Genomic DNA, 22,872 nt, shown 5'->3' with positions numbered 1-22,872 from the left:
ATGAACAAAAGGACCTATGAAGGGGAGGTAATGAGGTCCAGGTGTCAATCATAATGATGAGTGCCAGGTGAGCGTAATGATGAGGTCCAGGTGTCAATCATAATGATGAGTGCCAGGTGTCAATCATAATGATGAGTGCCAGGTGTCAATCATAATGATGAGTGCCAGGTGTCAATCATAATGATGAGTGCCAGGTGTCAATCATAATGATGAGTGCCAGGTGAGCGTAATGATGAGGTCCAGGTGTCAATCATAATGATGAGTGCCAGGTGAGCGTAATGATGAGGTCCAGGTGTCAATCATAATGATGAGTGCCAGGTGTCAATCATAATGATGAGTGCCAGGTGTCAATCATAATGATGAGTGCCAGGTGAGCGTAATGATGAGGTCCAGGTGTCAATCATAATGATGAGTGCCAGGTGAGCGTAATGATGAGGTCCAGGTGTCAATCATAATGATGAGTGCCAGGTGAGCGTAATGATGAGGTCCAGGTGTCAATCATAATGATGAGTGCCAGGTGAGCGTAATGATGAGGTCCAGGTGTCAATCATAATGATGAGTGCCAGGTGAGCGTAATGATGAGTGCCAGGTGAGCGTAATGATGAGTGCCAGGTGTCAATCATAATGATGAGTGCCAGGTGAGCGTAATGATGAGTGCCAGGTGAGCGTAATGATGAGTGCCAGGTGAGTGTCAATCATAATGATGAGTGCCAGGTGAGCGTAATGATGAGTGCCAGGTGAGCGTAATGATGAGTGCCAGGTGAGCGTAATGATGAGTGCCAGGTGAGCGTAATGATGAGTGCCAGGTGAGCGTAATGATGAGTGCCAGGTGAGCGTAATGATGAGTGCCAGGTGAGCGTAATGATGAGTGCCAGGTGAGCGTAATGATGAGTGCCAGGTGAGAGTAATGATGAGTGCCAGGTGAGCGTAATGATGAGTGCCAGGTGAGCGTAATGATGAGTGCCAGGTGAGCGTAATGATGAGTGCCAGGTGAGCGTAATGATGAGTGCCAGGTGAGCGTAATGATGAGTGCCAGGTGAGAGTAATGATGAGTGCCAGGTGAGCGTAATGATGAGTGCCAGGTGAGCGTAATGATGAGTGCCAGGTGAGCGTAATGATGAGTGCCAGGTGAGCGTAATGATGAGTGCCAGGTGAGCGTAATGATGAGTGCCAGGTGAGCGTAATGATGAGTGCAGGTGAGAGTAAGGTGAGTGCCAGGTGAGCGTAATGATGAGTGCCAGGTGAGCGTAATGATGAGTGCCAGGTGAGAGTAATGATGAGTGCCAGGTGAGCGTAATGATGAGTGCCAGGTGAGCGTAATGATGAGTGCCAGGTGAGCGTAATGATGAGTGCCAGGTGAGCGTAATGATGAGTGCCAGGTGAGAGTAATGATGAGTGCCAGGTGAGCGTAATGATGAGTGCCAGGTGAGAGTAATGATGAGTGCCAGGTGAGTGCCAGGTGTAATGATGAGTGCCAGGTGAGCGTAATGATGAGTGCCAGGTGAGCGTAATGATGAGTGCCAGGTGAGCGTAATGATGAGTGCCAGGTGAGCGTAATGATGAGTGCCAGGTGAGCGTAATGATGAGTGCCAGGTGAGCGTAATGATGAGTGCCAGGTGAGCGTAATGATGAGTGCCAGGTGAGCGTAATGATGAGTGCCAGGTGAGCGTAATGATGAGTGCCAGGTGAGCGTAATGATGAGTGCCAGGTGAGCGTAATGATGAGTGCCAGGTGAGCGTAATGATGAGTGCCAGGTGAGCGTAATGATGAGTGCCAGGTGAGCGTAATGATGAGTGCCAGGTGAGCGTAATGATGAGTGCCAGGTGAGCGTAATGATGAGTGCCAGGTGAGCGTAATGATGAGTGCCAGGTGAGCGTAATGATGAGTGCCAGGTGAGCGTAATGTAATGATGAGTGCCAGGTGAGCGTAATGATGAGTGCCAGGTGAGCGTAATGATGAGTGCCAGGTGAGCGTAATGATGAGTGCCAGGTGAGCGTAATGATGAGTGCCAGGTGAGCGTAATGATGAGTGCCAGGTGAGCGTAATGATGAGTGCCAGGTGAGCGTAATGATGAGTGCCAGGTGAGCGTAATGATGAGTGCCAGGTGAGCGTAATGATGAGTGCCAGGTGAGCGTAATGATGAGTGCCAGGTGAGCGTAATGATGAGTGCCAGGTGAGCGTAATGATGAGTGCCAGGACCAGTGGTTATTATTTTGGCGATGCCGGAGGGTAGGAGCAGGAACATGACACAGTGCTTATACAGAAACCCAGCAGGAAGCAATGCAGATGTAGAAACACGGTGACTTGGAAGAAACCTAGTGAGGAACCAGGCTATGAGGAGTGGCCAGTCCTCCTCTGGCTGTGCCATAAGAGTAGAGTAGATGGCCATTAAGACCAGATTATTCTTCAAGATTTTCAAACATTCATAGATGACCAGCAGTCAAATAATAATCACAGTGGTTGTAGAGGGTTCAATAGGTCAGCACCTCAGGAGTAAATGTCAGTTGGATTTTCATAGCTGAGTATTCAGTGGTCAAGAGAGCAGATGAGGTACAGAGAGAGAGAGAGAGAGATGGAGAACAAGAGAGAGAGGGTTGAAAACAGCAGGTCATGGACAAGGTAGAACATCTGGTGAACAGGTCAGGGTTCCATAACCACAAGTAAAACAGCAGAAACTGGATCAGCACCACAACCAGGTGGACTGGGGACAATCGGGAGTCATTAGACCAGGTAGTCCTAAGGCATGATCCTAGGCCTTAGGTCCTTCGAGAGAGAGAGAGAGATGGGACAATTAGAGGGAGCATACTTAAGTTCACACAGAACACCAGATAAGACAGGAGAATTTCACAGGATTGGACAGATTGACCCTAGCCCCCCGACACATAGATTATCGCAGCATAGATATTGGAGGCTGAGATAGGGGGGGTCGGGGGACACTGTGGCCCTGTCCGACCTATACCCCCGGACAGGGCCAACCAGGCAGGATATAACCCCACCTATTTTCCAAAGCACAGCCCCCGCAACACTAGAGGGATATTAACAGACCACCAACTTACTACCCTGAGACAAGGCTGAGTATAGCCCACGAAGATCTCCTCCACTGCACAAGTCCGAGTGGGCGCAAAATTGGACAGGAAAATCACATCAGTGACTGAACCCACTCAAGTCATGTATAGTAAAAAAAGCCTGGCACGACATGACGCACCCCTCCTAGGGACAGCATGGATGAGCACAAGTAAGCCAGTGACTCAACCCCCGTAATGGGGTCAGAGGCAGAGATCCCAGTGGAGAGAGGGGAGCCGGCCAGGCAGAGACAGCAAGGGCGGTTCTTCACTCCAGTGCCTTGCCGTTCGCACCCCTGGGCCAGACTAAACTCAATCATAGGACCTACTGAAGAGATGAGTCTTCAATAAAGACAAAGTTTGAGACCGAGTCTGTGTCTCTCACTTGGATCGGCAGACCATTCCATAAAAATGGAGCTCTATAGGAGAAAGCCCTGCCTAGGAACAATAAGGACGCCTGCGTCTTGTGAACGTAGCGTATGTGTAAGTATGTACGGCCAAATTGGAGAGATAGGTGGGAGAAAGTCCATGTAATGCTTTGTAGGTTAGCAGTAAAACCTTGAAATCAGCTCTAGCCTTAACAGGAATATGCTCATTTGGGGTTCTAGTCAAGATTCTAGCAGCCGTATTTAGCACTAACTGAAGTTTATTTAGTGCTTTATCCGGTTAACCAGAGAGTAGAACATTCTGGTAGTCTAATCTAGAAGTGACAAAAGCATGGATTAGCTTTTCTGTATAATTTTTGGACAAAAAGTTGAAGATTTTTGCAACGTTGCGAAGATGTAAAAAATATTCTTGATACGTTCGTCAAAAGGGACATCAAGGTCCAGAGTAACACCGAGGTCCTTCACAGTTTTATTTGAGACAACTGTACAACCACTAAGATACATTTTCAGATCCAACAGCAGATCTCTTTGTTTCTTGGGACTCAGAACTAGCATCTCTGCTTGGTCCAAGTTTAAAAGTAAAACATTTGCCACCATCCTCTTCCTTATGTCTGAAACACAGGCTTCCAGGGCAGGCAATTTTGGGGCTTCCCTATGTTTCATCGAAATGTACAGCTGTGTGTCGTCCGCATAGTAGTGAAAGTCGACATTGTGTTTCCGAATGACCAAGAGATATATATAGTGACCAATTGATTTGTCAGAGGACAAACCATCCACAGAGACGAACTGATATCTTTCTGACAGATAAGATCTAAACCAGGCCAGAACTTGTCCGTGTAGACCAATTAGGGTTTCTAATCTCTCCAAAAGAATGTGGTGATCGATGGTGTTAAAGGCGGCACTAAGGTCTAGGAGCACGAGGACAGATGCAGAGCCTTGGTCTGACACCATTAAAAGGTAATTTACCACCTTCAAGAGTACAGTCTCAGTACTATGATGTACTATCATTTTTGAAAGGAATGGGAGATTCGATGTAGGCCGATAATTTTTCAAACCTGTCATTAAAATATATTTTTGGGGGGGAGTTAGAATCATTTGATTTAGACAACATGCCTACCACTTTGAAGATGAAACATATTTTTTTTATTGTGAAACAAACAAGAAATAAGAAAAAAATATAGAAAACTTAAGCGTGCATAACTATTCACCCCACCAAAGTCAATCCTTTGTAGAGCCACCCTTTGCAGCAAATACAGCTGCAAGTCTCTTGGCACATCTAGCCATTATTCAAGGCAAAACTGCTCCAGCTCCTTCAAGTTGGATGGGTTCCCCTGGTGTACAGCAATCTTTAAGTCATACCACAGATTCTCAATTGGATTGAGGTCTGGGCTTTGTCTAGGCCATTCCAAAACATTTAAATGTTTCCCCTTAAACCACTTGAGTGTTGCTTTAGCAGTATGCTTAGGGTCATTGTCCTGCTGGAAGGTGAACCTCCGTCCCAGTCTCAAATCTCTGGAAGACAAACAGTTTTCCCTCAAGAATTTCCCTGTATTTAGCGCCATCCATCATTCCTTCAATTCTAACCAGTTTCCCAGTCCCTGGCGGTGAAAAACAACCCCACAGAATGATGCTGCCACCACCATGCTTCACTGTGGGGATGGTGTTCTCAGGGTAATGAGAGGTGTTTGGTTTGCACCAGACGTAGCATTTTCCTTGATGGCCAAAAAGCTAAATGTCAGTCTCATCTGACCAGAGTACCTTCTTCCATATGTTTGGGGAGTCTCCCACATGCCTTTTGGCGAACACCAAACGTTTTTGCTTATTTTTTTCTTTAAGTAATGGCTTTTTTCTGGCCAATCTTCCATAAAGCCCAGCTCTGTGGAGTATACGGCTTAAAGTGGTCCTATGAACAGATACTACAGATACTCCGCAGTGGAGCTTTGCAGCTCCTTCAGTGTTATCTTTGGTCTCTTTGTTGCCTCTCTGATTAATTCCCTCCTTGTCTGGTCTGTGAGTTTTGGTGGGCGGCCCTCTCTTGGTAGGTTTGTTGTGATGCCATATCCTTTAATTTTTAAAATAATAGATTTAATGGTGCTCCGTGGGATGTTCAAAGTTTCTGATATTTTTTTATAACCCAACACTGATCTGTACTTCTCCACAACTTTGTCCCTGATCTGTTTGGAAAAATCCATTTAAATTACAGGTTGCAATGCAACAAAATAGGAAAAATGCCAAGGGAGATGAATACTTTTGCAAGGCACTGTATTTCAATAGGATTGAAATAGGCCTATAGCCTACTGTTTATATTATAATGCAGTCACCTCAGTTTCCAGTTGAAGCTTCTTTTTATATGTAGCTTGTTTGCATCAATTGAATAGACATTGGTACCTTTGCATTTATAGTCACCTTTGTTCTGAGGTCAGAGAGATGGATAAACCATGTGATTCTATGCTTAGCTGAGCTCTTCTATGTATATATTGACTCGGGATGGCAAAAAGGCATCTAACAATGCACTTAGCTGTGGCCTGAGTGGTTTGAGGCAGGCGTTACATTACGGGTGTTTTCGACTTACATTTACATTTTTTATGTAACCTTTATTTAAGGCAAGTCAGTTAAGAACAAATTATTTTTTACAATGACGGCCCATTAATAATGATGTTTTTTGATCCGATCTGTTCGTGATCGCCTCTGTTGTGAACTTCGTACGTGTGTCTGTGTGGACCTGTGTGTGCGTGTGTCTGTATGTGTGTGTGTGTAGACCTGCGGGCCCAGCTGTGTGACCAAATGAAGGTTCTGGATGGTCAGGTGGAGGTCAAAGGTCAACAGCTGTCTGACCTGTCTGAGTTCTTCCGTCGTCGTGGTGACATTGAGGCGGAGTATGCCCGTGCCCTCGACAAACTTACAGAGAGGTTCACCCTAAAGACCAAGAGGTGTGTGTGTGTGTGTGTGTGTGTGTGTGTGTGTGTGTGTGTGTGTGTGTGTGTGTGTGTGTGTGTGTGTGTGTGTGTGTGTGTGTGTGTGTGTGTGTGTGTGTGTGTGTGTGTGTAAAGAAAAAATTCTGCATTGTTTATTTTGCTTTTATTGCTTGATCTGTTTATACTGACTGGCAGACATTATTATTGGTGGAATGTTAGTATAGGGAACTCAATGATAATATTACGGAAATTGGTTTAAGTCTTGCCCTCTCTGTCCTCACCCTGTCTCTCCCCCTGTCTCTCCCCATCTATCTTTCCCCCTCTGTCTTTCTCTCCTCTACCCCCTCCTCCCCCTCCCTCCCTGTAGGAAGGAGCAGAGTGGTCAATCAGTGTCTCAGTGTTGGTCAGTTTTGTTGACTCAGACACGTGCAGAGAGCAGAGAACATGCAGCGCTGAGTGACTCCTGCTCACACACACTCACACAGCGACTCACACACTGCTCAGAGGACACACACCGCCTGGCAAAACGGGTAAACACACATTCATATTTACAGTACCTGAACAAATGATCGACCCACTTCCTTTGGCTTCCAGTCAAGATCGTCTCTACATAAAATGATATGTATTTTTCAGTGATCTACACAACTCCAAAATCTAAAAGTGAAAATGTGATAGTGTGTTACACTGTCTGATGTCTGCTATGTCTCTGATCAGAGTAAGGAGGTGGGAGTTCAGATGCAAGATGAGCTACTGAAGGTCACCACTGAACTGCAGACGGTACGAACATACCTCAGTCACTAACGATGTGGACAAAAGTAAAAAGATGAAGATTGTATCACTTGTGTGTGTGTGTGTGTGTGTGTGTGTGTGTGTGTGTGTGTGTGTGTGTGTGTGTGTGTGTGTGTGTGTGTGTGTGTGTGTGTGTGTGTGTGTGTGTGTATGTGTGTGTGTGTGTGTGTGTGTTTGTAGGCTCTGAGGACATACCACCAGTACCATACAGAGAGTCTGACAGCAGAGGGGAAACTAAAGGAAGCCACACGATTGGAGGAGAGACAGACAGGGAAGTCAGCTGAACTGGGGATAACCCAATCAGGAGGCCAGCGGCGGAGCTCTGTGAAGAAGATGGAGAAAATGATGGAAAAGGTAAGGGTCGCGTCTGACTACACTGCCAGATCTCACAATGTATTTACGATAACAGCTAACCACATCGTATGATATAACAATCTGATGCTCGACTGCACAGTCCATGATGTGGCACATAACCATTTGTTAATCCAATGCAACGTCTGCAATGAAGTCAGCCTGGAGGGTGGCCAAGGTTGTTGTTGAGATGTGTGTGGTTTTCATGTGGCACAGGATGCAGACAGTTTTGTAGAGTTGAGTCAGACATCCTCATGAAAACCACACGCAACGGAACAATAATGTGAACTACTTCTGTAGTGCAACTACAGCTAGTGTCAAACCCCTTGACCCTAAACCCTAACCTCTATCCCCTGGCCTGAGCCTGTACCAAAGGCAGTATGAATCAAGGGACCTTCGTTGTCATTAGCTATTCTTTTAACCAAAGTGTGTGTGTGTGCTCTCCATAGAGACATGGCAGAGTGCAGGAGACCCAGCTGAAGTGCACTAAGGCTCGTAATGACTATCTGCTGAATCTGGCAGCTGCCAATGCAACTATGAACAAGTACTATCTACAGGATCTCAGCACACTCATAGACGTGAGTCACTGTGTGTGTGTGTGTGTGTGTGTATGCGTGTTTTCGTGCGCGCTGGTGCCTTTGTGTGTGTCTGTTACGCAATCTTATATTATTGTGAGCGGACCAAGTAATTGGGCGTCACTCTAAAGCGGGAAGGTGGAATAAACGAGTCAGGAGTAGGTTTTCTTGATTGAACACAGTTCTCTATTGAGGGCATTTGGTCAACAAACACTCCCAACATAATCAATGAATATCTTCCAAGGAAAAACATACATCTTCTTCTCCAGATGAAACAGGAACACAATAGCATTATCTTTAAGCTACAACAAAAAGTCACAGGATTGTCACCGTCTTAGTGGTTCTTCCTGGATAGCTCCTCTCTCTCGGTGGCCATCTTCCAGAGATAGTTTCCCCTCCTCTCTCTGCTGGTTCCAGACTCTCTCTTATAGAGGAAGGAGAGTATGTCATTAGTACCGTCAGCTGTGCTTAATTGCCTCTGGTTACCTCGCCTCACATGCCTTGTTGGGCTACTATCCGTGAGCTCAGCCTGCCCTCTGGTGGTCCTTCCACATTATAAAATGTTTAACTGACAAACTAAGTATTAATCTCTCTCTCTCTCTCTCTCTCTCTCTCTCTCTCTCTCTCTCTCTCTCTCTCTCTCTCTCTCTCTCTCTCTCTCTCTCTCTCTCTCTCTCTCTCTCTCTCTCTCTCTCTCTCTCTCTCTCTCTCTCTCTCTCTCTCTCTCTCTCTCTCTCTCTCTCTCTCTCTCAGTGTACTGACCTGGGGTTCCATCTCTCCTTGGAGCGAGTGATGAGGTCCTACCTAGCCAGCAGGGGGCGTGTCCTGAAGGCTGAGGAGGCCGGGCTGAAGCAGCTGGAACAGGAAGTGACATCACTGGATCAGGGCGGAGACAGAGACGCTCTCCTACAGAACCACGACACAGCATTCTGTCTGCCCTTCCGCTTCAGTTACCATCCTCACGAGGGAGACCAGGTACACACACATTCATGGTCATCCAGCAGTGAATGATGACCGTGACACATTTTAGCAGAACTATGGAGTGAAAAGATGGCTGTTGATGAGGCCAATATGTGTCCTGTATATTCTGTGACACACTGAACATGATATGTTGAGATCCCACAGGAAGTGCTGTTGGTTCACACACCAGTACACCTGTTATACTATACACATCCCTAATGTGTTCCAGGTGGGTGAGGTGAGTGCGGAGAGCCAGGTGAGGTATGAGTTAGAGACCAGGTTCCAACAGCTCCAGTCCCGCCTTTCCACCGAAACCTTGGAAACAGAGGAGGTGAGGTTTTCGCTCTATTCTTAATCTATCCATTGATTTATCGAACCATGGATCAATCGATTGATCCATTTTCTAACTATTGTATGTATCTATTTTCCAGGTCAGTAAGACACTGAAAGCCACCCTCTCTGCGCTTTTGGACAACATGTGTGACAGTGACAGTAACCCCCCCCCTGACTTGCCCATCAGCCTATCACACGACCCCATGGGAACCGCGTCTGCCTCCAAGCTAGCCCTTGCCAAGCGGAGAGCCAATCAGCAGGAAACAGAGACATTCTACTTTACGGTGAGGACATCCCATTGGTCAGGGGAAGGTGTGAGGGGAGTCTAATGATAGTATTATGGATTGTGTCTCCTTATAGTGCTTCTGTGACCATCTAGGTTTGAAACCCGGGACATCTGAAAAACACAAGACTGTGTTAGCCAACTGAGCTAAAGCTGTGTAAACAAGCTAAAGCTGCAAAGTTTAAAGTGTGTATCTCTGTTTCTGTCGTTTGTCAGAAAGTTAAGGAGTATCTGATTGGAAGCTCCCTGATCTCCAAACTACAGGCTAAACATGACCTGCTGCAGGAGGCCATACAGAAAGGTACTTCTACTATACTACTACTGCACTACTACTGTACTACTACTATTCTACTACTTTACTAATACTATACTACTACTGCACTACTACTGTACTACTACTATTCTACTACTTTACTAATACTATACTACTACTGCACTACTACTGTACTACTACTATTCTACTACTTTACTAATACTATAGTACTACTGCACTACTACTGTACTACTACTATTCTACTACTTTACTAATACTATAGTACTACTGCACTACTACTGTACTACTACTATTCTACTACTTTACTAATACTATACTACTACTGCACTACTACTGCACTACTACTGTACTACTACTATTCTACTACTTTACTAATACTATACTACTACTGCACTACTACTGTACTACTACTATTCTACTACTTTACTAATACTATACTACTACTACACCACTACTGTACTACTATACTAATACTATATACTACAACTTCTACTACTGTACTACTACTATTCTACTACTTTACTAATACTATACTACTACTACACTACTACTGTACTACTACTATACTTCTACTCCTGTACTACTACTATTCTAATACTTTACAAATACTATACTACTACTACACTACTACTGTACTACTACTATACTTCTACTCCTGTACTACTACTATTCTACTACTTTACTAATACTATACTACTACTACACTACTACTATACTTCTACTCCTGTACTACTACTATTCTACTACTTTACTAATACTATACTACTACTACACTACTACTATACTTCTACTACTGTACTACTACTTTACTAATACTATACTACTACTACACTACTACTATACTTCTACTACTGTACTACTACTTTACTAATACTATACTACTACTACACTACTACTATACTTCTACTACTGTACTACTACTTTACTAATACTATACTACTACTACACTACTACTACATTTACATTTACATTTAAGTCATTTAGCAGACGCTCTTATCCAGAGCGACTTACAAATTGGTATACTTCTACTACTGTACTACTACTTTACTAATACTATACTACTACTACACTACTACTATACTTCTACTACTGTACTACTACTTTACTAATACTATACTACTATTACACTACTACTATACTTCTACTCCTGTACTACTACTATTCTACTACTTTACTAATACTATACTACTACTACACTACTACTATACTTCTACTACTGTACTACTACTTTACTAAGACTATACTACTACTACACTACTACTATACTTCTACTACTGTACTACTACTATACTTCTACTACTGTACTACAATGTTGTTGTTGTTGTTTTTTTACCAGGAAGGGCTCATTGAGATTTAAAATCTCTCTTTCAAGAGCGTTAAATCCTGGTCAAGAACGGCAGCATCAAGTCATTACAAACATTACAGACAAACAACATGAAAAACTACAAGTCATCTAGTAAAAACTATAGAATTCACAAGAGTATAAAACATCAAAAACAGCTAATTAAAAACATTGACAGGTCAGGGAATCAGACTCAAGTTCATTCATCAGTGATTTAAAAACATTGACAGGTCAGAGAATCAGTCTCAAGATCAATAATCAGTGATTTAAAAACATTGACAGGTCAGAGAATCAGTCTCAAGATCAATAATCAGTGATTTAAAAACATTGACAGGTCAGAGAATCAGTCTCAAGATCAATCATCGGTGATTTAAAAACATTGACAGGTCAGGGAATCAGTCTCAAGATCAATCATCAGTGATTTAAAAACATTGACAGGTCAGGGAATCAGTCTCAAGATCAATCATCAGTGATTTAAAAACATTGACAGGTCAGGGAATCAGTCTCAAGATCAATCATCAGTGATTTAAAAACATTGACAGGTCAGGGAATCAGTCTCAAGATCAATCATCAGTGATTTAAAAACATTGACAGGTCAGGGAATCAGTCTCAAGATCAATCATCAGTGATTTAAAAACACCAATCGGGACAAGATCTTCCAGTTTAAAAGTATTTTGTAATGCGTTCCAAGACGATGGTGCAGAGTATATACTGTAAGTGGTTCAGCTATGAAATCAGCTGCCAGATTTAAAAAGCAGGGATCCAAAAGATCAGGACCTGCAGGCTTTCTCTGATCTAAGGATTTCAGGGCTTTATGTACCACCTGCACTGAGAATGATCAGGACCTGCAGGCTTTCTCTGATCTAAGGATTTCAGGGCTTTATGTACCATCTGTACTGAGAATGATCAGGACCTGCAGGCTTTCTCTGATCTAAGGATTTCAGGGCTTTATGTACCACCTGCACTGAGAATGATCAGGACCTGCAGGCTTTCTCTGATCTAAGGATTTCAGGGCTTTATGTACCATCTGTACTGAGAATGATCAGGACCTGCAGGCTTTCTCTGATCTAAGGATTTCAGGGCTTTATGTACCACCTGCACTGAGAATGATCAGGACCTGCAGGCTTTCTCTGATCTAAGGATTTCAGGGCTTTATGTACCATCTGTACTGAGAATGATCAGGACCTGCAGGCTTTCTCTGATCTAAGGATTTCAGGGCTTTATGTACCATCTGTACTGAGAATGATCAGGACCTGCAGGCTTTCTCTGATCTAAGGATTTCAGGGCTTTATGTACCACCTGTACTGAGAATGATCAGGACCTGCAGGCTTTCTCTGATCTAAGGATTTCAGGGATTTATGTACCACCTGCACTGAGAATGATCAGGACCTGCAGGCTTTCTCTGATCTAAGGATTTCAGGGCTTTATGTACCACCTGCACTGAGAATGATCAGGACCTGCAGGCTTTCTCTGATCTAAGGATTTCAGGGCTTTATGTACCATCTGTACTGAGAATGATCAGGACCTGCAGGCTTTCTCTGATCTAAGGATTTCAGGGCTTTATGTACCACCTGTACTGAGAATGATCAGGACCTGCAGGCTTTCTCTGATCTAAGGATTTCAGGGCTTTATGTACCACCTGTACTGAGAATGATCAGGACCTGCAGGCTTTCTCTGATCTAAGGATTTCAGGGCTTTATGTACCACCTGCACTGAGAATGATCAGGACCTGCAGGCTTTCTCTGATCTAAGGATTTCAGGGTTTTATGTACCATCTGTACTGAGAATGAGCAGGACCTGCAGGCTTTCTCTGATCTAAGGATTTCAGGGCTTTATGTACCATCTGTACTGAGAATGATCAGGACCTGCAGGCTTTCTCTGATCTAAGGATTTCAGGGCTTTATGTACCATCTGTACTGAGAATGATCAGGACCTGCAGGCTTTCTCTGATCTAAGGATTTCAGGGCTTTATGTACCATCTGTACTGAGAATGATCAGGACCTGCAGGCTTTCTCTGATCTAAGGATTTCAGGGCTTTATGTACCATCTGTACTGAGAATGATCAGGACCTGCAGGCTTTCTCTGATCTAAGGATTTCAGGGCTTTATGTACCTGCTGCACTGAGAATGATCAGGACCTGCAGGCTTTCTCTGATCTAAGGATTTCAGGGCTTTATGTACCACCTGTACTGAGAATGATCAGGACCTGCAGGCTTTCTCTGATCTAAGGATTTCAGGGCTTTATGTACCACCTGTACTGAGAATGATCAGGACCTGCAGGCTTTCTCTGATCTAAGGATTTCAGGGCTTTATGTACCACCTGTACTGAGAATGATCAGGACCTGCAGGCTTTCTCTGATCTAAGGATTTCAGGGCTTTATGTACCATCTGTACTGAGAATGATCAGGACCTGCAGGCTTTCTCTGATCTAAGGATTTCAGGGCTTTATGTACCACCTGTACTGAGAATGATCCGGACCTGCAGGCTTTCTCTGATCTAAGGATTTCAGGGCTTTATGTACCACCTGTACTGAGAATGATCAGGACCTGCAGGCTTTCTCTGATCTAAGGATTTCAGGGCTTTATGTACCAGAGACAGAGGACACTGGTTCATCCACACAGGGTTGTACAGAGACAGAGGACACTGGTTCATCCACACAGGGTTGTACAGAGACAGAGGAGACTGGTTCATCCACACAGGGTTGTACAGAGACAGAGGAGACTGGTTCATCCTCACAGGGTTGGACAGAGACAGAGGAGACTGGTTCATCCTCACAGGGTTGTACAGAGACAGAGGAGACTGGTTCATCCTCACAGGGTTGGACAGAGACAGAGGAGACTGGTTCATCCTCACAGGGTCGTACAGAGACAGAGGAGACTGGTTCATCCTCACAGGGTTGGACAGAGACAGAGGAGACTGGTTCATCCTCACAGGGTTGTACAGAGACAGAGGACACTGGTTCATCCACACAGGGTTGTACAGAGACAGAGGACACTGGTTCATCCACACAGGGTTGGACAGAGACAGAGGAGACTGGTTCATCCACACAGGGTTGTACAGAGACAGAGGAGACTGGTTCATCCTCACAGGGTTGTACAGAGACAGAGGACACTGGTTCATCCACACAGGGTTGTACAGAGACAGAGGAGACTGGTTCATCCTCACAGGGTTGTACAGAGACAGAGGACACTGGTTCATCCACACAGGGTTGTACAGAGACAGAGGAGACTGGTTCATCCACACAGGGTTGTACAGAGACAGAGGACACTGGTTCATCCACACAGGGTTGTACAGAGACAGAGGACACTGGTTCATCCACAGAGGGTTGTACAGAGACAGAGGAGACTGGTTCATCCACACAGGGTTGTACAGAGACAGAGGAGACTGGTTCATCCTCACAGGGTTGTACAGAGACAGAGGAGACTGGTTCATCCTCACAGGGTTGTACAGAGACAGAGGAGACTGGTTCATCCTCACAGGGTTGTACAGAGACAGAGGAGACTGGTTCATCCTCACAGGGTTGGACAGAGACAGAGGAGACTGGTTCATCCACACAGGGTCGTACAGAGACAGAGGACACTGGTTCATCCTCACAGGGTCGTACAGAGACAGAGGACACTGGTTCATCCACACAGGGTTGGACGGTAATTCATTAACATTACTGTTACCAGACATAGACTTAATAGTCTTCCAAAACCTTCTAGGGTCATTCAGGTTATCAGTGGTGACAGACATAAAATATTCAGACTTCCTGAGAAGAAAAGAACGCTTGTTTCGTAGCTGCCTAAAAAGAAGCCAATCAGCATCAGAACATGATTTCCTTGCTTTATCCCATGCTAGATTACGGTCGTGAATAATACAAGACAGCTCAGAAGAAAACCATGGATTATCCCGCCCTTTAACCCTGAACCTGCAGAATGGGGCGTTTGTTTACTATTTGGAAAAAAACATAATGAAATCATTTCCAGGCAGTTTCCACATCAGGGATAAACTCAATCTAACTCCAGTCAAAACAAAACAAGTCATGAAAGAAAGCCTGCTCATTAAAACACTTCAAATTTCTCTTAGGAATAAAACGTGGGTTTGTCTTAGGAACCTCAGTATTTCTAACAGAAACAACAGCACAATGGCCACTTAAATCATTACAAAAAACACCAACCACAGAATATTTATGTGGAACATTTGTCAATATTAAAACAATCAGGGTAGATTTATCTGGGCTTTTGAAATTTGGGCGAGTGGGTGAGTTAATCAACTGGGTAAGATTAATAGAATTACAAAACATTTTTAAATCATCAGACACTGGCTTTAACCAACACCAGTTGAGATCACCAATCAAGATCATTTCACTGTAAAGAAGTTTAGACATAAGGTTCATCAGAGAAGAAAATGCATCACCGAGAGCAGAGGGGGGTCTATAACAGCCAATCACAGTTCTAGAGAGCAGAGGGGGGTCTATAACAGCCAATCACAGTTCTAGAGAGCAGAGGGGGGTCTATAACAGCCAATCACAGTTCTAGAGAGGCCCTTTGAAACCTCGATATTCAAAGCAAGAAATTCCAAATGTTTCCAATAGGTTCACACTTTGCCACACTTACAGGGAATTTAGTTTTTACATATATACTGCACGACTACACTACTACTATACTACTACAATACGACTAATATACTAATACTATACTACTACTATACTGCTGCTGCACTACTACTATACTACTACTACTATACTGCTGCTGCTCTACTACTATACTACTACTACTATACTGCTGCTGCACTACTACTGTACCACTACTGTACTACTAATATACTACTACATTTCTACTACAATGCTGCTACTGCACTACTACTATACTACCACTGTACTACCACTGTACTACTACTGTTCTACTACAATACTGCTACTGCACTACTACTATACTACCACTGTACTACCACTGTACTACTACTGTTCTACTACAATACTGCTACTGCACTACTACTATACTACCACTGTACTACCACTGTACTACTACTGTTCTACTACAATACTGCTACTGCACTACTACTATACTACCACTGTACTACCACTGTACTACTACTGTTCTACTACAATACTGCTACTGCACTACTACTATACTACCACTGTACTACCACTGTACTACTACTGTTCTACTACAATACTGCTACTGCACTACTACTATACTACCACTGTACTACCACTGTACTACTACTGTTCTACTACAATACTGCTACTGCACACTACTACTATACTACCACTGTACTACTGCTACTGTACTACTACTGTTCTACTACAATACTGCTACTGCACTACTACTATACTACCACTGTACTACTACTGTTCTACTACAATACTGCTACTGCACTACTACTATACTACCACTGTACTACCACTGTACTACTACTGTTCTACTACAATACTGCTACTGCACTACTACTATACTACCACTGTACTACCACTGTACTACTACTGTTCTACTACAATACTGCTACTGCACTACTACTATACTACCACTGTACTACTACTGTTCTACTACAATACTGCTACTGCACTACTACTATACTACCACTGTACTACCACTGTACTACTACTGTTCTACTACAATACTGCTACTGCACTACTACTATACTACCACTGTACTACCACTGTACTACTACTGTTCTACTACAATACTGCTACTGCACTACTACTATACTACCACTGTACTACCACTGTACTACACTGTACTACTGCTACTGCACTACTACTATACTACCACTGTACTACCACTGTACTACTACTGTTCTACTACAATACTGCTACTGCACTACTACTATACTACCACTGTACTACCACTGTACTACTACTGTTCTACTACAATACTGCTACTGCACTACTACTATACTACCACTGTACTACCACTGTACTACTGTTCTACTACAATACTGCTTCTACTATACACCACTGTACTACCACTGTACTACTACTGCTACTACAATACTGCTATACTACCACTGTACTACCACTGTACTACCACTGTACTACTACTGTTCTACTACAATACTGCTACTGCACTACTACTATACTACCACTGTACTACCACTGTACTACTACTGTTCTACTACAATACTGCTACTGCACTACTACTATACTACCACTGTACTACCACTGTACTACTACTGTTCTACTACAATACTGCTACTGCACTACTACTATACTACCACTGTACTACCACTGTACTACCACTGTACTACCACTGTACTACTACTGTTCTACTACAATACTGCTACTGCACTACTACTATACTACCACTGTACTACCACTGTACTACTACTGTTCTACTACAATACTGCTACTGCACTACTACTATACTACCACTGTACTACCACTGTACTACTACTGTTCTACTACAATACTGCTACTGCACTACTACTATACTACCACTGTACTACCACTGTACTACTACTGTTCTACTACAATACTGCTACTGCACTACTACTACTACCACTGTACTACCACTGTACTACTACTGTTCTACTACAATACTGCTACTGCACTACTACTATACTACCACCACTGTACTACTACTGTTCTACTACAATACTGCTACTGCACTACTACTATACTACCACTGTACTACCACTGTACTACTACTGTTCTACTACAATACTGCTACTGCACTACTACTATACTACCACTGTACTACCACTGTACTACTACTGTTCTACTACAATACTGCTACTGCACTACTACTATACTACCACTGTACTACCACTGTACTACTACTGTTCTACTACAATACTGCTACTGCACTACTACTATACTACCACTGTACTACCACTGTACTACTACTGTTCTACTACAATACTGCTACTGCACTACTACTATACTACCACTGTACTACCACTGTACTACTACTGTTCTACTACAATACTGCTACTGCACTACTACTATACTACCACTGTACTACCACTGTACTACTACTGTTCTACTACAATACTGCTACTGCACTACTACTATACTACCACTGTACTACTACTGTTCTACTACTACTATACTACCACTGTACTACTACTATACTACCACTGTACTACTACTGTTCTACTACAATACTGCTACTGCACTACTATTATACCACTACTACCACTGTACTACTACTGTTCTACTACAATACTGCTACTGCACTACTACTATACTACCACTACCACTATACTACTACTGTTCTACTACAATACTGCTACTGCACTACTACTATACTACCACTACTACCACTACTACTACTTCTACTACAATACTGCTACTGCACTACTACTATACTACTACTACTACAATACTACTACTGTACTACTACTGTACTACTACTGTATTGCTACGTACTACCACTGTACTACTACTGTACCACTACTGTACTACTAATATACTACTACATTTCTACTACAATGCTGCTACTGCACTACTACTATACTACCACTGTACTACTACTGTTCTACTACTATACTGCTACTGCACTACTACTATACTACCACTGTACTACCACTGTACTACTACTGTTCTACTACAATACTGCTACTGCACTACTACTATACTACCACTGTACTACCACTGTACTACTACTGTTCTACTAAAATACTGCTACTGCACTACTACTATACTACCACTGTACTACTACTGTTCTACTACAATACTGCTACTGCACTACTACTATACTATATATATAATAATAATATATGCCATTTAGCAGACTGTTCTACTACAATACTGCTACTGCACAACTACACTACTACTATACTACTACTGTACTACTACTGTTCTACTACAATACTGCTACTGCACTACTACTATACTACCACTGTACTACTACTGTTCTACTACAATACTGCTACTGCACTACTACACTACTACTATACTACTACTATACTACCACTGCACTACTACTATACTACTACTATACTCTGCCTATAATGCTACAGCACTACCACTGTACCACTATTACACTACTCTACTACTACCACTGCACTACTACTATACTACCACTGCACTACTACTATACTACTACTGCACTACTACTACATTACTTCATTACTACTACTGCACTACTACTATACTACCACTGTACTACTACTACACTACTCTACTACTACTACATTACTTCATTACTACTACTGCACTACTACTATACTACCACTGTACTACTACTATACTACTACTGCACTACTACTACATTACTTCATTACTACTACTGTACTACTACTATACTACCACTGTACTACTACTACACTACTCTACTACTACTACATTACTTCATTACTACTACTGCACTACTACTATACTACCACTGTACTACTACTACACTACTCTACTACTACTACATTACTTCATTACTACTACTGCACTACTACCACTGTACTACTACTATACTACTACTGCACTACTACTACATTACTTCATTACTACTACTGCACTACTACTATACTACCACTGTACTACTACTACACTACTCTACTACTACTACATTACTTCATTACTACCACTGCACTACTACTATACTACTACTGCACTACTACTACATTACTTCATTACTACTACTGCACTACTACTATACTACCACTGCACTACTACTATACTACTACTGCACTACTACTACATTACTTCATTACTACTACTGCACTACTACTATACTACCACTGTACTACTACTACACTACTCTACTACTACTGCATTACTTCATTGCTACTACTGCACTACTACTATACTACCACTGTACTACTACTACACTACTCTACTACTACTACTGCACTACTAGTATACTCTGACAATACTGCTACCGCACTACTACTGTTCTACTGTACTACTACTAATTTACTAGAACTGTATAATACCACACAACTACTACACAACTAATCTTGCACTATTCCTAACTCTCTCCCTCTCGCTCTCCTTCTTCCTCTTCTCTCGCTCCCCCCCCCCATCGCCCCCCTCCCTCACCCTCTCTATCTTCAAATATCTGTTTGTTTTCCAGCTAAGGCCGTTGATAGCGACCCCTCCAGGTAAACATTCCTGTTATTTCTCTTCGAGAGAGAAAGGGAGAGAGACATGGAGAGAGAGACAAATGAGAGAGAAAAAGAAAGACGAGAGAGAGAAAAAGAGAAGAGAGAGTATAATCTTCAACGCAGCAACAAATCCAAGACTGTAGCAAAAACAACACTACACTTTTACTGTTGAAAAGCATGATGTGTGTGTATCAGTGTATGACTGGTGAGTGATGCTGTATATCTCCCAGAATGCAGTGTGCTAGGTCAGTGCGTGTGCGGAGGTCCAGACCCTGTTCCATGTACAGCCACACTCTCTTCACCTCTGATATGCTGGGTTTCATACAGGTAACACACACACACAAACATACACACTAATATGTCATAATGCGAACATGTGTAGGAGAGATATGCAGTGTGTGGACAGAAGCTTCAGGAAATCAATCTCCACGCTCCAACACTAATACTGACAATGTGGCATGAAGCTCTTCGGCACTTTTGTTCTCTCTCGTCAACTTTCTTTCTCTCTCTAAATTCTCCTCTTCTGAGAGCTTAAACAGTAGTCTCTCTCCTACTCCGGTGAGTGATCTTAAACAGTAGTCTCTCTCCTACTCCGGTGAGTGATCTTAAACAGTAGTCTCTCTCCTACTCCGGTGAGTGATCTTAAACAGTAGTCTCTCTCCTACTCCGGTGAGTGATCTTAAACAGTAGTCTCTCTCCTACTCCGGTGAGTGATCTTAAACAGTAGTCTCTCTCCTACTCCGGTGAGTGATCTTAAACAGTAGTCTCTCTCCTACTCCGGTGAGTGATCTTAAACAGTAGTCTCTCTCCTACTCCGGTGAGTGATCTTAAACAGTAGTCTCTCTCCTACTCCGGTGAGTGATCTTAAACAGTAGTCTCTCTCCTACTCCGGTGAGTGATCTTAAACAGTAGTCTCTCTCCTACTCCGGTGAGTGATCTTAAACAGTAGTCTCTCTCCTACTCCGGTGAGTGATCTTAAACAGTAGTCTCTCTCCTACTCCGGTGAGTGATCTTAAACAGTAGTCTCTTTCCTACTCCGGTGAGTGATCTTAAACAGTAGTGTCTCTCCTACTCCGGTGAGTGATCTTAAACAGTAGTCTCTCTTCTACTCCTATGAGGGATCTTAAACAGTAGTCTCTCTCCTACTCCGGTGAGTGATCTTAAACAGTAGTCTCTCTTCTACTCCGGTGAGTGATCTTAAACAGTAGTCTCTCTCCTACTCCGGTGAGTGATCTTAAACAGTAGTCTCTCTCCTACTCCAGTGAGGGATCTTAAACAGTAGTCTCTCTCCTACTCCGGTGAGTGATCTTAAACAGTAGTCTCTCTCCTACTCCGGTGAGTGATCTTAAACAGTAGTCTCTCTTCTACTCCTATGAGGGATCTTAAACAGTAGTGTCTCTTCTACTCCTATGAGGGATCTTAAACAGTAGTCTCTCTTCTACTCCTATGAGGGATCTTAAACAGTAGTGTCTCTTCTACTCCTATGAGGGATCTTAAACAGTAGTGTCTCTTCTACTCCTATGAGGGATCTTAAACAGTAGTGTCTCTTCTACTCCTATGAGGGATCTTAAACAGTAGTCTCTCTTCTACTCCTATGAGGGATCTTAAACAGTAGTCTCTCTTCTACTCCTATGAGGGATCTTAAACAGTAGTGTCTCTTCTACTCCTATGAGGGATCTTAAACAGTAGTGTCTCTTCTACTCCTATGAGGGATCTTAAACAGCAGTGTTTCTTCTACTCCTATGAGGGATCTTAAACAGTAGTCTCTCTTCTACTCCTATGAGGGATCTTAAACAGTAGTCTCTCTTCTACTCCTATGAGGGATCTTAAACAGTAGTGTCTCTTCTACTCCTATGAGGGATCTTAAACAGTAGTGTCTCTTCTACTCCTATGAGGGATCTTAAACAGCAGTGTTTCTTCTACTCCTATGAGGGATCTTAAACAGCAGTGTTTCTTCTACTCCTATGAGGGATCTTAAACAGCAGTGTTTCTTCTACTCCTATGAGGGATCTTAAACAGCAGTGTTTCTTCTACTTCTATGAGGGATCTTAAACAGCAGTGTTTCTTCTACTCCTATGAGGGATCTTAAACAGTAGTGTTTCTTCTACTCCTATGAGGGATCTTAAACAGTAGTCTCTCTTCTACTCCTATGAGGGATCTTAAACAGCAGTGTTTCTTCTACTCCTATGAGGGATCTTAAACAGTAGTCTCTCTTCTACTCCTATGAGGGATCTTAAACAGCAGTGTTTCTTCTACTCCTATGAGGGATCTTAAACAGTAGTGTTTCTTCTACTCCTATGAGGGATCTTAAACAGTAGTGTCTCTTCTACTCCTATGAGGGATCTTAAACAGCAGTGTTTCTTCTACTCCTATGAGGGATCTTAAACAGCAGTGTTTCTTCTACTCCTATGAGGGATCTTAAACAGCAGTGTTTCTTCTACTCCTATGAGGGATCTTAAACAGTAGTCTCTCTTCTACTCCTATGAGGGATCTTAAACAGCAGTGTTTCTTCTACTCCTATGAGGGATCTTAAACAGTAGTCTCTCTTCTACTCCTATGAGGGATCTTAAACAGTA

General features: G+C 43.0%; 1 protein-coding gene across 7 annotated transcripts in view; it reads left to right on the top strand.

The window, feature by feature from the left end:
- The window catches only part of arhgap4b (Rho GTPase activating protein 4b), a 47,249-nt gene that overhangs the window by 5,321 nt on the left and 19,056 nt on the right, over positions 1-22,872 (top strand). For 5 of the 7 annotated variants that reach the window (XM_046326679.1, XM_046326680.1, XM_046326678.1 and 2 more), the window contains exons 3-13: positions 6,207-6,378; positions 6,731-6,893; positions 7,078-7,140; positions 7,333-7,506; positions 7,953-8,081; positions 8,832-9,053; positions 9,268-9,369; positions 9,470-9,655; positions 9,871-9,955; positions 20,266-20,293; positions 20,527-20,623. In XM_046326679.1, coding sequence (XP_046182635.1) covers positions 6,207-6,378; positions 6,731-6,893; positions 7,078-7,140; positions 7,333-7,506; positions 7,953-8,081; positions 8,832-9,053; positions 9,268-9,369; positions 9,470-9,655; positions 9,871-9,955; positions 20,266-20,293; positions 20,527-20,623 — 1,421 coding nt within the window. The remainder of the gene's footprint in view (positions 1-6,206; positions 6,379-6,730; positions 6,894-7,077; positions 7,141-7,332; positions 7,507-7,952; positions 8,082-8,831; positions 9,054-9,267; positions 9,370-9,469; positions 9,656-9,870; positions 9,956-20,265; positions 20,294-20,526; positions 20,624-22,872) is intronic. The other 2 variants (XM_046326681.1, XM_046326684.1) reach the window with 1 other exon arrangement.

This window comes from Oncorhynchus gorbuscha, linkage group LG24, assembly GCF_021184085.1.
Source record: "Oncorhynchus gorbuscha isolate QuinsamMale2020 ecotype Even-year linkage group LG24, OgorEven_v1.0, whole genome shotgun sequence".
Taxonomy (NCBI): Eukaryota; Metazoa; Chordata; class Actinopteri; order Salmoniformes; family Salmonidae; genus Oncorhynchus; species Oncorhynchus gorbuscha.
The sequence above is the reverse complement of the archived record's forward strand: the minus strand, read 5'-3'. Positions and strand labels throughout refer to the sequence as shown.